This window comes from Silene latifolia, chromosome 1 (genome assembly GCF_048544455.1).
Source record: "Silene latifolia isolate original U9 population chromosome 1, ASM4854445v1, whole genome shotgun sequence".
In the NCBI taxonomy this organism is placed as follows: Eukaryota; Viridiplantae; Streptophyta; class Magnoliopsida; order Caryophyllales; family Caryophyllaceae; genus Silene; species Silene latifolia.
This window is the reverse complement of record NC_133526.1, coordinates 23,245,065-23,262,361: the sequence shown is the minus strand read 5'-3', so window position 1 is coordinate 23,262,361 and position 17,297 is coordinate 23,245,065. Positions and strand designations below refer to the sequence as shown.

At 37.5% G+C, this 17,297-nt stretch overlaps 2 protein-coding genes and 1 non-coding gene across 4 annotated transcripts; 1 reads left to right on the top strand and 2 right to left on the bottom strand.

The window, feature by feature from the left end:
- The first annotated feature begins 434 nt into the window (after positions 1 to 434).
- Positions 435 to 8,483, top strand: LOC141601365 (single myb histone 3-like). 2 transcript variants are annotated; one of them, XM_074421643.1, is made up of 6 exons: positions 435 to 740; positions 3,668 to 3,927; positions 4,955 to 5,048; positions 5,963 to 6,052; positions 7,540 to 7,813; positions 8,123 to 8,483. In XM_074421643.1, the coding sequence occupies exons 1-6, from the start codon at positions 591 to 593 to the stop codon at positions 8,149 to 8,151; spliced, it is 897 nt and encodes a 298-aa protein (XP_074277744.1). In that variant the 5' UTR covers positions 435 to 590; the 3' UTR covers positions 8,152 to 8,483. The 2 variants fall into 2 exon arrangements, with proteins under 2 accessions (XP_074277744.1, XP_074277746.1); XM_074421645.1 differs by having other exon boundaries at positions 495 to 740; positions 4,961 to 5,048.
- A 355-nt stretch (positions 8,484 to 8,838) lies between these two features.
- On the bottom strand, positions 8,839 to 8,910 carry TRNAT-CGU (transfer RNA threonine (anticodon CGU)). Its single transcript has one exon. It is a non-coding gene; the product is annotated as a tRNA-Thr (tRNA).
- Positions 8,911 to 11,095: 2,185 nt separating this feature from the next.
- LOC141601360 (uncharacterized) lies at positions 11,096 to 16,820 on the bottom strand. The gene is made up of 6 exons (XM_074421637.1): positions 13,649 to 16,820; positions 13,475 to 13,556; positions 12,993 to 13,059; positions 12,267 to 12,452; positions 12,074 to 12,134; positions 11,096 to 11,630 (listed from the first exon to the last, which is right to left on the bottom strand). Exons 1-6 carry the CDS (start codon positions 16,545 to 16,547, stop codon positions 11,446 to 11,448), a joined length of 3,480 nt encoding a protein of 1,159 aa, XP_074277738.1. The 5' UTR covers positions 16,548 to 16,820; the 3' UTR covers positions 11,096 to 11,445.
- Positions 16,821 to 17,297: the final 477 nt, after the last annotated feature.

Here is a 17,297-nt window from a genome sequence, read left to right as displayed (position 1 = left end):
TTTAATCTAGGTGGCTTTTTGGATCCTACGTGGCTTTATCTAGGTGGCGTTTATTTGTCATTTTATGGTAGCCTTTTAATTATATTTTATAGATATTTGAATCTATCTAATCAGGTTGGAGTCTTTTCACATCCTACCCTTTTTCATCCAAACTTGGTCCAAACTATACCTGGTACAATCAACCAAACTCATCCCGACACCCGAACTCAAGACTCGAGCTTGACCAGTACTCGAATGTTTATTGTTGCAAACTGATTATTATCCACAAATAACTTGATAATAGCTGACCCGAATAAACCCGAAATAACCCGGTCCAACCCAAAATAACCTGACCCCAAACCCAACCTGATTGAACCGTTTATGGTTCAAACTTCAAACCCATCCCAATCTCAAGCACCTATCCACCTAAAACTCGATCAAACTGATTCTAACCCATCCCAACTCGAACTCATATCTTATTGCCCTTCCTAACCCAACCCAATCTAAAGTCCAAACCTTTTTTGAATCACTTTTCTAAAGCTTGAAGCTTTTTTCACATCACTCCATAGTTGTTTGACGGCACAAATTGAAACAGAAGGAAGGAGAAGAAGATGGGAAATCCGAAACAAAAGTGGACAGCAGAAGAAGAACAAGCCCTAAGAGATGGCGTCGCTAAATACGGTGCTGGTAAATGGAAATGTATTCATAACGATCCCGCTTTTTCCATTGTTCTTCACTCTCGTTCCAACATCGATCTCAAGGTTAATCTTTTTTTCAATTACTTTTGTCAATTTTAGGGTTTTCTAATTGTTTTTTGGTGGAATTTAGGGTTTTGTTTGAGTTAATTTGAATCAATTAAGTATTCAAGATGATTTATCACGAGGGTTTTGTGTCAGAAGTTAAAATTTCGGTTCAAGTTTAATTCTTTAGTATCAGTGAAATTCTATTGAATGTGGAATCCTTCTCTTGCTTGAATTTTCGGCGCTGACGAGGCCAAAGATGGTATTTTTGTTTGATGGAGGAAGGGTTTTGTTAAGTTTTGCTAATACTCCCTCCCATTCAACTAGTCCTTTTGTCACGATCAATTATTTACGTTTGTTTTTGGCATAGATGCGAAGGAATAGGGAGAGGGCATGCTTTTAAAAATAGAAACGGAGAGAAAGCAACTTGCACTTGATGGAGGAGAAACGGAAACATAAAATTGAGTGAGACACCTAAATAAAGAAAACATAGAGATTGAGGAGGACAGAGGGATGTGTTCTTTACTTGCTCTCACAAAAGAATGAAAATGTTAAGAACTATTGCCTCCATCCCTATCATTTGTTTACCTTTTTTTTTCTTTGTAAGGGGTATTTTAATCAAAAGTAAACAAATGAGTAGGACGGATGTAGTAGTTGAATGGGAGGGAGTGCTATTTTGCGAAGCAATGGGATTCAACTTGAACTTAATGTAATTGGACTTTCGCATGCAAGCACAATCACAAGAGATTCTGAAGTGTGTGTGTGTGTGTGGATAAAAATTTCGGAATCAGTTTGTTTTGGATCCCAAAAATGCACGCTTGAGTGAGCGGGGGGTCACACATATATTAGCTTTGAAGTAACTAAAGAGTTTTTTTTTTTTTTTTGGGTTTATCAAATCATTGAACTATTGTTGTGCATATATACAAGATGTATGATTATGAGTTTTAGCTTGAAACCACTAATAAAACCGTTTAATTGTCTTAATTGTGCAATCAAGACACATTGCTATTTGGTCTTGTGGTGCATGCATTTTAGTTTGCATATCACATCATATACCCTCAAGTGCGCTCATATGATCTCATTACGTGTCATTATGGCCCTCTTGGACAATTTTCAATTAATTTTGTCACAGTAATGCAGGTTGTCATCGTGGGAAACTAGTTTGTGGTTCTTAAATCTTAATAGCATGCCCATGTTTCTCTTATCCCTATTTTGATGAAATTTCTCTTGATCTAACAAAAGAATATTTATTTCAATAATTATGATTTTTTGTAGACATTTTGTTCTTCTATAAATGAAACGTGTCAGCTCCACCGGATTTTTAGAATTCAATTTGCGCATTTCCTTCTTTTCTAATTCTGAAGTATGATAACAACAAGGACAACAACGTTGCCTCAATGCTTCCTTTCATCTTAGATGAAATGTGACAGGCAAAACTCGATAGGATGGTTTACGCGTTTTAAAATCCAGCTACGGTTGCAAGCTCTCTAATCCTGCATAAAAAAATGAAAAGAGGAATAGAATGGGACTCTTGTCTTTTAGTAATTTGGTTATAGAGATGATTTTTTTGGTTCAAAGTTAAATTCTAGCAACAACAAGGTGCTCTTAAAAGTTTTTTTTTGTTTTTGTTTGTATTGATCTCTCTTATGAGTGGATTCTTTCTTGTCACTCTTACAACAAACATTGCTATTTCAGTTTTCAGATCTAGTTTATCATTGTTTGGCCATCTATTATGCCCATGGCTAGCATGCTAGTATGCTACCTTGAAGTGTATTACATAGATGACTTCTACTTTATGATATCTGACATCTGGCCTTTGGTTATTCAACTTCCACTAAGCCGCCTACGACCCAAAACTACCACAGCACCAGTCTACCACTTACGTCAGAGGGGTCAGAGCTAAACAGCCTTGTCTTTTTGTTCTCAACATAGAAAGGCTATCTCTAGATAACCCATGATGAATATTGCATCAACTATGCAATACTTCCGCTGTTTCATTTGGTTGTATACGTTTTAAAATTCTCCCCTCATCATATATTTAAAAAGTATGCAACCAAATGGAATAGAGGAAGTATGTCACATTATATAAGAAATGGGGAGTGTAGAGAACTTATTGTGCCATTTTGACTTAGTTTTTAATACTCAAAAGTTCAAGGGTAAAAAACATTAAATCTTTTATGCTATATCCTTAACTGCTTAGTGCTCCTTTCACAACTTTCTGAAGTCTGTTCCACCATAGTCATTGCAGGCTATTGAGAGTATTTGGTGATGCTGTACCATATCTTTGTAATAAGAAGTTTAAATTTTTGGGATATTCTACATGGTACCCCTTAACTTTTTGACTTTCTACGTGGTACCCCTATACTTTTTAAAACATACGTGGTACCCCTAATTGTCGTCATTATCACTAAGTGCACCCCTGAACTTTATTTTCCGTCAATTAAACTCAGTTTTAGGCTTTAAGTGATGACTTGGACGCGTAACCAAGCTTGTCATTTATTATCCCATGACATACGCAATCTATTATGCTCAATATCCATCTCGATCCTAATATTTATTGATATATATGGGCTAAAAAACTTTTGACGGAAAATTTATTGATTCCATGCCAAATTATCACGTCCAAAGATGGATATTGAGCCTAATAGAGTCCTTATGTCATGGGATGATAAATGACAAGCTTGGTTACGTTCCAAGTAATCACTTAACGCCTAAAACTGAGTTTAATTGACGGAAAATAAAGTTTAGGGGTACACTTAGTGATAATGACAATAATTAGCGGTACCATGTATATTTTAAAAAATGTAGGGGTACCATGTAGAAAGTCAAAAAATTGAGGGGTACCATGTAGAATATCCCTAAATTTTTTTATTACTTATGTCCAGTGTGCTTGTGTGTTTTTATTACATTTAGTTCTGGCTGTTCATTTTATCATGTTAATTACACAGGATAAATGGCGGAACTTGAGCGCTGCAGCTCAAGGCCTTACTACCAGATCAAGGACTCCAAAGCCAAAACTCCCTCAAGATACTCCTCTTCCTGCTGCTGCTGCTGCGGTGGCTGTGGCTGTGGCTGCGGCTGCTCCTATTCCTGCTCCTCCCGTTAATGTTCAGCCTCCTCCTGTGGTTCCCATTGTACCCAAACCAGCAACCAACCATGTTAAGGAAGAACCTGTTAAGGATATTCCTGATGTTAAAACTGGTGCAAGGTATCGTTAAATATCATAAATTTATCCTTTGCTAGTTACGAAGTAATGTGGCAGTAAAAAAAATTCACGTGGATTTGTGATGAGTCGATGTATTGGACAGTATCTTGTAAGCTTGGTGCCACTTGACATGACTTAGTGGTTATTAAACTACAGAGTATTATCAAATGCTTGAATTGTAGAAGTTTAGAACTTAGGGACATGCGTGTTCAACGAAGAAAACTTAAGAACCAAAGAACCATATTTGGCCCTGTTTGGTAAAGCTTTCACGGCTGAATGCGTTGACCTCTCAGTTAGTCAAAGTAACCCTTTTCTGTGGTTTTTCCGTTCTCATACTTTGTTTCTGTGAAATGGTATAACATCTAATTAAGGGTTGGGGAAGGGTTGATTGGCCAATAAGAATATTATGTTGGTTCAATAGCTCATACGGTCAAATTAACGTTTTGAAAGGTTGCAGCTTTGTGAAACAAGAATATTTTCATTCTTTCCCAAAAAATTGTTCAGCTAAATAATGAGGTCATTCACCTACTTCTCTAATCTTTGACACCTTCTGGTTTTCAGATCCTGGATATAACTTTGGGGGTTGGTGCACTTTTTGAACTTGTCTAAGGTCTCTTCTAAGTGTCAGAAATGCTCAGTGTTTTGGCTGTCACTTTCTATATCATGATGTATCTCTCTTACTAATATTTGGACTGGTGTAATAAGTTTGGCGCCTTGGCGGACAAAGATGAATGCATCAACTCTTGGAAGCTGAGAGTAATCCTGACAGTGCGTGTGACCAATGCCTTCAGCATGACCAATTGTTACCTTTGTGAAGAGGAGTAATGGTTGGCATTTGTGTCTTTAGGGTTATGGGGATAGACCATGGTATAAATTAGATGATTACTACGGAGCACTTCATTGCGAATGTGTCATTTGATGCCTATGTTATATAATGGACTTTCATTTTGTAGTTATTAGGATAAGAAAAAAGCCATGCAAACATTTTAGTTATTATCTTCAGCAAATCTGACTGTTGTTTCTGTGATAGGGTCAGTGACACTGCTGCTTTGATCTTTGAAGCCCTTTCAACTACCAAAGAGCCAAATGGTTTGGATATTGGCTCGATTTACAGCTATGTTGAGGTCTGAGCAGTCTTTTTTTTTTCGTTTAAATTTTTTATTCATAGGCCATCTTGTTTGTAAATGTGGGACCACAGATCTGATATCATTACTGATTTGAGCCAAATGGGTAATAAATAGTTAAAACTGAAAGTAATAATATTGTGCTGCTCGCTTAATAACTCCTTGTTTTATTGGCTGCATACACTAAGCACACAACACTCTTAAAAGTCTTTGGGGTATTCTTTTATGGGTCTGGTACTCTGGTGTGTGCCTGGCTGCGGTCATTCTTCTTGCTGTTTTTTCTGCATAACCACATACAAAAGACACTTATCCAGAAAAGGGAAATAAAACTTGCTCGATCTGATAGCCTTCCGGATCATATGAGCTATAAACTCAGCCCACAAGACATCAAAGAATATTCTTGTTACAATTTTGCTAACAAGCAAATATCCTAATACTTACTCTGTACATAATAACACTATAGTAGGAATGCTCATAGAACTACCAACAAAGATTCAATGATTTCGTTCTTGCCAAATGCAATATACGATAGCAAACACTGAGCAAAAAAAAAAAGAGCGTCAATGCCATTTTTTCCTCCAACTCCTCCCTTCATTATATTGCAGCTGCCATGTTAATCTCCTCTTCAAGGTCAAAGTTTTCCTAGTCAATCCATGCCATTATTTCTTTTTATTAGCGAGATGTTATCTCAAACCAGCTGAATCTTGAGTTTACATTTAAACATAAACCCATTTGTACTGTTGGATATTCTTGCTATGCCATCTGCCCTTTATAACCTTGTAAACATATTTAAAGCTTATGAATTATTTAGATTATCTAGCTGATGTTTTATGATGTGTACTTTTGGTTGAATTTTTAATATTAGTTGTCATGAGCAAAATAATATTCATATGTTTTATCATTGATTTATGTAGCAAAGGAATCCAGGTGAATTGACACAAAATTCTAGGAAACTGTTGGGGGGAAGGCTTAGAAGACTTGTTCTGCAAGAAAAACTTGAGAAGGTAAAGTGTCCTTTTTTCATCTTGCATACTGTATATACTTTCTTTGCTCCATTTGATTGAATACATTTTTCATTTTGAGCCGTCCCATTAGATTATACACTTCTATTTGTGGACAAATTTTGACTTCATTAAAAAAATGTTCTTTTTTTTTAAATGAAATTAATAAGCAAAATGGGGTTGGATGATTCTTATTTAGCAAAATGAGGGTTCAATAAAAACACGTCATCACGCGGTTGTGCGTTTCAGGAAGGAAACACGCCATCCCCCATGGCGTCTTTCAGCTTTCGCATGTTTTGACTGAAAGTCTGAAACACGGCTTGGAGGATGGCGTGTTTCAGGCACACGAAGTGGCTTTTTTCCCTGAACCCATTTTGCTAAATAATTTTCATCAACCCCATTTTGATGACAACTTTATTTTAAACCCCAGTTTAAAAAAACAAAAAGATTCCATAGAAGATCACATTACACTTAACACACTTTTGATTTGACCACCTCCAGCAACCAACCCAGCCACCTCACCATATCTACCTGCCAATGTCCGTTCCACTTAACGCCACTACCAAGTAGTGCTAACCATCACCATTGACATGCCTTACCATCGGTCCTGGAAAGCCTTGCAATTCTACCACCAAAGCAGCCCTCTGGCCCAACCACCACTTTGCCGCCTTCCACTCCAATCCACCTGCTGGCTGCAGCCCACTTTTTCTACCTTTGTCTCCTGAAATTAAATTAAATTTCATCCTACTGAAAATTAAATTTCAGATCTACTGAAATTATGAAAAATGTGAAAACTTATAACATAGTCGACCACATCGTAATATTTCGGTTCACGGCTTGTTTTTTTTTTTGTTGTTGCAAAACATGTTGGAGACTACTTGGAGGTGACAGGACCTGTAGTGGCTGGGTTGGGTTTTACAAGGTTGGTTGGTTGGGGCTTGGGGAGGAAGTTGGTGAAGGATTATATGAGAGAAGGATGGTGCATGGTGATGGCAGCGGGTTTTGTGCCAAAATGATGGTAAGAGGTGGGTGGTGCGTAGCCGTGTAGGTGGTGCTGTTTCCAAAATGGTGGTGAGATATGGATGGTGCATTAGTGCATTGGTGGTGATGGCGGTGGGTGGAGCATAAATTATTAGAGGTGGGTGCTGAGAGATGCGAGAGAGGGGAGGGGGTAAATACAAGGGTTTAAGGGTAATTTACCATATGAAAAAGCATGATACCCCACTTGTTTTTCTCCACCTAAATGTCGATGCATAAAAAACAAGCATATACAATCAAACTGAACACCGGAGGAAGTAAATGGAATATTATGTAGAATACGCATCAAGATGTTATCTTTTATCCCCACGAAGGGGTTATTAGCAACCTTTATCTAGTGTAGTTAAGCTAACTGTGTTGGTAGTAGATATATAGGGTGATTATTTTTGAGGCTGTCACAAAAAAACCTTGATATGGCAGAGTATGTAAAATCTACAATGTATAATTTGCAGATAGAGAACTGCTACAGGTTAAAGAAAAATCCATTGGTTGAGACTAACGCAAGTAACCGAAAAGATGTTCGGCCCAGGCAGATAATGATTCCTGCCCAGCTGAAGATTAACGAATCATTAGAAGAAGCAGCTAAAACGGCAGCTTACAAGGTTGCTGAAGCCGAAGAGAAGACTTACTTTGCAGCTCTATCTGTCAGGGAAGCTGAGAGACTATCAAAGTTGCAGGAGGAATCAGATGCAATGTTGCAACTGGCACAAGAGATCTATGATACATGTAAATTTTATGATTAGCAAGCTCTTCATTTATCTGTTTCCTTGCTTTTGTCGTTTTTTGTACCTGGCAAACTTGTCATTTGTGTCGAATCATTACAAGCTCGAGTCACTGTGGGTTCACCTTTATCATGTCGTTTTGGGCACTAGTCAATGTATAGTGTCAGGTCTAGTAGGTCATTTACAGCTTCTTGGAAACCATGTCAAGTTAGTTATTCCGGGTGTGGGTCTCTGGAGCTGTTCTTTTCATCTTTTGATTGGGTCGATTTTGGTAGGTCTATCTGGACTCACCCACATCAATGTTTGTTGACAGGGCACAACAATGAAGTCGTCGTTGCATGAGTACAAATCGGGTGGTACTGATTTCTGAACCATTGCATTGCAAGTTGCAACTACTATGTGGAGGTTTTGAAAGTTGCCATTGCCGGCGTATATTGAGGCAGTATCGGCCACATTTAGGGTGCAATGGCAAAGATTAGGGCATGACGAACAATATTTAATATCTTGTTCTGAACTACATTGGCCTCCCATGTATAGAAAACTCAGTTTGCTAATTTTCCCAGAAGTTTAGCTTCTGATTTCCGGAACTTTTTGTAGTAATTATATAATAATGCTACTTTCAATTGCTGCAATGTAGAAGTGCTAATGAAAGTTATTGTTTGTATTATACCTTAGCTTTTGATTTCCGATATCGTCAACTCTTTTAGGTTATCAAGCCTATATACTTTCACAGGTAAAATATAAACGAATTACAAAGTACGGAGTAATATTTACGTCGGTTCCAAATTCCTCCATCTTAAATGCAAGGGTCGGGTTGTGTTGAAATTCTGATGATACCTTGTGTTGATATTTTTCCTTTTCTTTTTTGAAAACCCTTGTGTTTATATTTTTTATGTTATTCCTTAAGTAGTCAAGTGTCCAGAATAACTGGCGTTTTCGATAGTGGTCTTAACTCTAAAATAAAAAAATAGTAAAGTAAACAGAAAAGGAAAATAAAAACTTGGAAGTAAAATTAAAACAATAGCCAATAGCCCCCGGCGAGGATCGAACTCGCGACCTTTCGCTTACGAAGCGAACGCACTACCACTATGCTACGGAGGCATTTGTTGTTTATTTGAAAAACGTTTGTAAATTTTATCTGTTCTTATCATTATCTTTGGACAATCTTTTCTATCAAAGCTTGGTTCTTACAAACGTTTACAAACAAAAAGAATTTGTCTAAATGATGAGTTGATTATGACGAGTATTTTTACTTTGGGACGTGCTAAATCCCGCACACAATTTTACTGAATCCTACACATTTTTACCTTTTATTCCAAATTTAACCCCTTCATTTCTCCCCCACCAAAATAGAAAATCAAAAACCCAAAAGTTAAGAAAACAAACCCTCCCCTCGTCCTTCTCCCAACCCAAAAGTGATAAAATCCAATGACATTAGCCTTGTCAATTTTGCAAATCTCTACAATCAAAACCCAAAGAATTATTATCAACTGTTATAGTATTACTGTAATAGGAATTCAGAATCATTGATATTGTTCTAGTTTTGCTCGTGTCTTGTTATATTATTAGCAAGATGTAATTGGTGGAGATGCAACTTTAAACTCCGGTATGTTTGACGATCCACCGCTGCCACGAATTTAATGACCCGCCGTGCCCTCCGACCACCCCACTCCAACCAGTTTGACGACCCCACAACCACCCCTTCAAGAACACTACATTAATATCAACCTAAACCCTAATTATAAAAAAAAACCCTTTTATTAATTAAATCAATTAAAAGATGGTATTAATAAAATTATTGATAAAACGGAGAAATTATGTGTGGTATGTTCGAATTACGATCCAAATTGTCGAGTTATTAATGAATTGGTTAGGTTTGTGAGAGAGGGAGGAGGGAGATAATAACTCTTCCAGGTCTTTTTTATGATGAAGGGTAATTGCGGTATATTAGGACAAAGTGTGCGGGATTTAGTAAAAGAGCGTGCGGGATTTAGCAATTGCGTTTATGGTTTTTTGGCACGATCAGGCACATGGCCAAATAAAATACAAAACAAAAGGGTTTAAAAATTTGACCTAGTTTATCTACATTACCTTCATCTTAATAAACAAGTTGAGACATTTTTTATTAGATCGGCAATCGGATCAGTCGGGTCGGGTTTGGGTCGGATCACGTCGGGTCGGATCATATCGGGTTCGGGTCATATCGGGTCAGCATACCCTTTCGGGTCGAGTCGGGTCGGGTTTGAGTCGTTGTCGGGTCGGGTCACTTCGGGTCGAATGATGTATCGGGTCGGGTCGGGTTTGGGTCGGGTCCGGTAACTTAATCGCATTACTATAATTTTTTACCATTAAATTTATTTTTTAATCTATTATTTGGTTTAATTAATTCATTACTAAGTCAAACATATCAATCTAAACACAAAATCATTTACATTTTGATGAAAATTAAGCTTAATAATTATCGGATCATCAATTTAATCGGGTCAGTATCGGGTCGGGTCAATATCGGGTCGGGTTTGGGTCGGGTTCGGGTCACTAATAATCGGGTCGTGTCGGGTTACGGGTCGTCAGCGGGTCGGGTCACAATATTTTCGGATTGGGTCGGGTCGGGTCATGCTTGCCAGCTCTAAGTATTAGAAACCATATAGGATATTCTAGAGTTATGGTTTAACCAATGGCTAACCATAGTGGGTATTCAAATCATTCTTGTCTTCATAGGAATCACGAATTTTACGATTTGAGCAGATTCAAGAGTACATTGTTGCTAAAAAATAAGTAAATTGTTGTAAATAAAGAGGATGAAAATAGTGGCAAATGAGGTGGATAAAAGAGTGAAGTAGAGCAAAATATCATCCTCCATTCCTCCCTGACTCCTCGTTGTGCATGGTCTGTTACTTCATTGCCAATTCTGCCATATACTCCTTCCCTTTTTTAATTTTTTTTTCTCTGAATTCACCTTTCCAAGCTATAACACCGGTGAATTAATCAAGTAGTCAACAATATAAACTCAATACACAAATACGAGTTTAAAAACTACTAATCAAAATTCCCTTTAAATTACTCAGTAAATGGTCAAACAGCTTTTATTTGAGAATAAATTTTCAAATCCCTACATAATTCTTACTCACATAATTGATTTTAGGAAAAAGAAGTTCATCCAAACTAATTCGATACTCAAATGCAAAATAATTGGCTGATGAATAGTATTGTCTTAAAATCAAGAAAGGTATAATGAAAAAAAGGTGAAAATAAAAAAACTATATGCGTATGCAATATGCAAATATAAAGTACTAAACATAGCTAGATGGCCAAAAATGGTGAGTATCACCTAGTGGTTACTGTCTTAGTGAGCATCCTGTTTTTTTGCCAGGAGTAAAAAGTTACATAAAGAGTACAGAAGTTTAGCTGTCACTGAAAAACGCATCCATTAAGACGATATTTGCCTTCTTTTGTGAGGAAAATTTTGAACAATGGAAAAAAAAAAAAAAAAAAAAAAAAAAGAGCATCAAATATCGAGCAGGACGAAGTTTGTCCAATTGGTTACCAGAGCCGCAGCGACCAAAATTAGGCCACGACAACCAATAATGAAATCAAGTTTTAGGGTGAGATTAACACCACAGGTGATGCAATGAGAAATCAGGGCCGTTGGTAATTAAAATTCCTTTTTCCTGCTTGGTTTCTAACGATTTTGGAGTAGAAGTTCCATGACGGGTGAGCATTTGTGATGGATTGATGACCAAAAGGATTTGCCTGAATGAATTCCTGAACATTCTCAGCTTCTGCCAGTCTTTCGAGATATAAGCGAATATCACCATTTGGTCCTGTCATTAACCCCAATGTCAAAACGATTTCAATACAACCTCAAAGCAAGAGAACAACTACTCCTCTTCGCATTCAAGCTTCCCTATGTAGGCCGTGTCTACTTTTTATGAGAGAAATTTCAAATTTGCACGTTACTTGGAAGAGACTGAGAAAAAGTCGGTGACACAAATAAATCAATCACATTTAGTTTATTTAGCAATAGTCTTACTACTCCCTTCGTCCCAATCATTTTTTTACTTTTTTTTTAATTCCTTGTGAGGTGTATTTTAATCAAAAATTCAAAGGTAAGCAAATGATTGGGACGGACGAAGTATAAAAAAAGGGAAGTTTTGTTTTTTACCTCAACATAAATAAAATAAAATAAAGGAAGTTATATACTTCATACCAAGCGGATAGTAAAAGAAACTTGGGGGGAAATATACAGTAGTAGAAAGCATCTCACCTAAAGATTTATCTTTAACATCTGCAAATGAGTATGCTTTTGGATGTATAGCTGTGTAAGGCTGGACGAACGACATTAAAAAAAGGGAACCAAATTATACGATTATAATAGATGAAAGACAAGACACTAATTCCAAGGAAACGCTATGCTACAACATCTAATTACTGTCTAGATTCATCAAAGCACTACTTACTGGGTTGCGCAAGGCCTTGTATGGTGAATCATCCAACAATATTGTATTCGATTCATCATAGAACCTCCTCTGCGATGGAAGATGGTTTGCCTTGCTTTCCCATAGGTTTTTCAGTTCCTTAAGGACCAAAGGTTTGTGCTTGTCTTCAAGAGTTTTGAAACCTGTATTAGTACAGCGGGATCCATCCTGCACAAAGTTCTCTCCTAATAAGTTAGTACGTCCAAATTTAGAAGGAATCACGATTAGCTGAAAACACATCTAAAGTTACAAAAATGGCAATAGTATCTCACAAAGAGTAAGAAACTGCAACATCAGAGTAACCCCAAGCATAAATCACATACTATAGAGCAAGTACCATGGTATGATAATGCCCCCCTTCCGTTATGTAACGAAATTCTAGGCTTCCATGAGGTCATTTAGCATTATATAAAGCCCTAGAAAAAGGGTAACATTTTGGTCATGACTCATGAGAACAATTAACTTCGTAATTTCTCTCCACGAAGAACAATTAGCTCATACTTTGCTTCCGAGTTCAAACGGGTCTTCCAATTTCTCACTGCCTAGAAAGACCATCAGTCAGTGATAAATACATAAAAATCCCCATTTAAAAAGTTTGACATTTTTTTCTTGGGTTCCGAGCATTATTTATCTAGGTCTTTTGAACGACAAAATCACTACACAGGAAGATGCATGCAAGATATTCAAATGAGAATTAAAATGCCTCACCCAACAGAAAAGTAACTTGTCCTTCATATTGTTCATTAGTAAGTCGACCGCCCTGGTCAAATTCTTCCTGAAAAAAACACAGACAAACACAAGGTACATACTACTTAGAAAGAACATTGACAGCATAGTCACCCAAATGCAAGTGTTGTTACTCTCCCCTATAATAATAGCTAAGACCTCATCATCATCAATTCTCCAAAGGATACATCATGAACATAAGTCATAGCCCTCTGCGCTTTAACTTTTAACTGAATTTTATACCATACAAGAAAAAGGTACATAAAAATGCACACATAGCTAACCAAGAAATGCAAATACATTCCTTTAAAGGTTGGCAAAATTGACAGACATGTAAACTTCTCAAGTATGTGTCTTAGTGTTTCATACTTTCATGTAATTCCAATATGATTATTAAACCACCATCCAGTAACATCAGACGACACGCAATGAACGAATTAAATTAAGAAAAAGAAATATCATACTTCGTTCGTGATGACCATATGCCGACATCAAATTTCTCAAAGCAGAACCGCAGAAAATCATCACAGAAAGGCCTTTTGAAAACTGAATCAAAAACAAAAAAAAAGTCAAGAGGTCAGGTTACAAGATATGAAATTCAAATGAAGAGTTGAGAGGATATGAAGTTATTTAATCACCTATTTTCTTTGCTAAAGTAAAGTCTGGCTTAAAGCGCCTAGGACATTGCGAAACAATGTCAGCAAGCAAGCCATTGACATCCAGGACCAACAGCTTTCTTCTAGATTTCAGAATAGTAGTGGTATCTAAGGGATTTCCATTCGAGTTAACGTTTACGGAACAAGTAGCCACCGGATGGTCATTTGCCATAACATCATTGTTGATATCACTTAAACTTATATTATCGGTAACACCTGAGACCGGCTTGACAGTCACATTGTCCAAACAAGTCCTCTTTATAGAGCTACAATCATTCATCTTCTTTAGCTTGGATTTTCTTTCTCTCTTTTTAACTGAGATGTTCACTCCACCCGAAACTTCCTTCTCTAATACATCCATTGTGGTATCAGCAGGAGAAATGTGTAACTTTTCACGGGAACATGTTAAATTTGACTCAACTGGCACTTCCTCTAAAACATCGGTTTTGGGAGTACCAACATTCACATTATCCAAAAGCTTGGGTTTTCTTTTTCTCTTCTTGGATACTACATCATCCACTCCAGCCGAAGCCGAAACTTCCTTGTCCAATACACCCACGGTGGTATCGACTGGAGAAATATGGAACTTCTCACCTGAACTTGTTAAATTTAACTGAACTTGTACTTCCTCTAGAGCATCGGTTTTGGGAATGCCAACACTCACATTATCCAAACAAGTCATCTCCATAGTGCTATGCTTGGGTTTTCTTTTTTTCTTCTTGGACACTACAACGTCCACTCCACCCGAAACTTCCTTCTCTTCGTCACCATTCCTGGTATCAACTGAAGAAATATGGAACTTCTCAGGGGAACTTGTTAAATTTGACTCAACTAGTAATTCCTCTATACCATCGGTTTTGGGAATACCATCACTCACATTATCCAAACAAGTCATTTCTATAGAGCTACGCTTGGTTTTTCTTTTTTTCTTCTTGGACACTACAGCGTTCACTCCATCCGAAACTTCCTTCTCTAATACACCCAATGTGGTATCAACAGGAGAAATTTGTAACTTTTCAGGGGAACATGCTAAATTTGACTCAACTGGCCCTTCCTCTAAAACATCGGTGTTGGGAGTACCAACATTCACATTATCCAAACGCTTGGGTTTTCTTTTTCTCTTCTTGGATACTACATCATCCACTCCAGCCGAAGCCGAAACTTCCTTGTCCAATACACCCACGGTGGTATCGACTGGAGAAATATGGAACTTCTCACCTGAACTTGTTAAATTTAACTGAACTTGTACTTCATCTAGAGCATCGGTTTTGGGAATGCCAACACTCACATTATCCAAACAAGTCATCTCCATAGTGCTATGCTTGGGTTTTCTTTTTTTCTTCTTGGACACTACAACGTCCACTCCACCCGAAACTTCCTTCTCTTCATCACCATTCCTGGTATCAACTGAAGAAATATGGAACTTCTCAGGGGAACTTGTTAAATTTGACTCAACTAGTAATTCCTCTATACCATCGGTTTTGGGAATACCATCACTCACATTATCCAAACAAGTCATTTCTATAGAGCTACGCTTGGGTTTTCTTTTTTTCTTCTTGGACACTACAGCGTTCACTCCATCCGAAACTTCCTTCTCTAATACACCCAATGTGGTATCAACAGGAGAAATTTGTAACTTTTCAGGGGAACATGCTAAATTTGACTCAACTGGCCCTTCCTCTAAAACATCGGTTTTGGGAGTACCAACATTCACATTATCCAAACGCTTGGGTTTTCTTTTTCTCTTCTTGGATACTACATCATCCACTCCAGCCGAAGCCAAAACTTCCATGTCCAATACACCCATGGTGGTATCGATTGGAGAAATATGGAACTTCTCATCTGAACTTGTTAAATTTGACTCAACTGGTACTTCTTCCCGAACATCGGTTTTGGGAATCCCAACACTCACATTATCCAAACAAGTCATCTCCATAGTGCTACGTTTGGGTTTTCTTTTTTTCTTCTTGGACACTACAACGTCCACTCCAACTGAAACTTCCTTCTCTAATATACCCATTGTGGTATCAATGGGAGGAATATGGAACTTCTCAGGGGAACTTGTTAAATTTGACTGAACAGATACTTCCTCTACATCGGTTATAGGATTACCAACACTCACATTATCCAAACGCTTGCATTTTCTTTTTCTCTTCTTAGACACTACATCGTTCACTACAGCTGAAACATCCTTCTCTAATAAACCAATGTTGCCGTTCACTTCAGCCAAAGCTTCCCTCTCTAATACACCCATTGTGCTAATCACTCCAGCTGAAACCGAAACTTCCTTCTCTAATACACCCATGTCACTGTTCACTCCAGCCAAAGCTTCCTTCTTCCGTTTTCTTCTACTTTTCTTGGGCACTACATCGTTCACTACAGGTGAAACATCCTTCTCTAATACACCAACGTTGCCGTTCACTTCAGCCAAAGCTTCCTTCTCTAATACACCCATTGTGCTAATCACTCCAGCTGAAACCGAAACTTCCTTCTCTAATACACCCATGTCACTGTTCAAACCATCCAAAGCTTCCTTCTTCCGTTTTCTTTTACTCTTCTTGGACACTACATTGTTCACTCCACCCAAAACTTCATTCTCTAATACAGAAGTTGTTAAATTTGACGGTACTTTCTCTATAACATCGGTTTCCGGAATACTAACACCCACATTATCCTGTGCTATGGAATTCACACCACATTTAGCGGAATTTCTTTTGGGTCTTTTCCTTTTATTCCTCGACATTACAGCATTCACTCCAGCCGAAGTCGAGCCCGAAACTTCCTTCTCTAATACATCCATGGCGGTATCAACTGATACTTCCTTTACGACATCGAGTTCCGGAACACTAACATTCACATTATCCAAGCAAGAATCATTCATGGAGGATCTAAGTTTGGATTAGATCTACCTTAGCGGTGCAGATAACAATGATAAACTAACTAATGATCGTCACAGCTACTTACGAATATACGCTAACCTGATGATCGTCGACGGTCGTCGGCCGCCGGCGTGCGATTCCGGTGGTGTTTTGGAGTTAGGGTTTCCTCTTGTTCACGTTCCTTCGTTGTTTCGCAGCTTTCACTTGGGGCTTTGGCTAATTGTACAATTAGATAATTAGATAAGCATTCTTTTTTTAAAAAAAACAACCTTTTATTTAGCTTATTGGTGCTTTTCATTTTATTCTTGGCTTTTAACTGTCTTTCATTTCTTTTTGCAAAAGATTGCCAGAATTCTACTTTCGACGAAAAAAAAAAAATCCACTCTTCGACATTGACTTGTCATTTTTATGTTAAATTTAATTTTTTACTTCGTAAACCTAATGAAATATTGATTAAACCCAATATTAATCACCTCAGTTTGTCCATACCCGAATCAAAATCCTAATTCATCAAACAAACCACCGTGGAAATTTATCAAAACATGGTAAATACTTCTTCAACAATAATGATCTATTATGGACAAACAACACCGACTAGTGTTAACTATTTGAAAATAATCATGGATTCACTCTTAATATTACTTGTCTACTATCTTATTAGTTTTCTTATACCCACCATCTTCGCAGTCCAGATCCTTTGTCCCATTATCATGTCTCATCTTGTGTCCTATTGCCTTAATATGTTGACACCT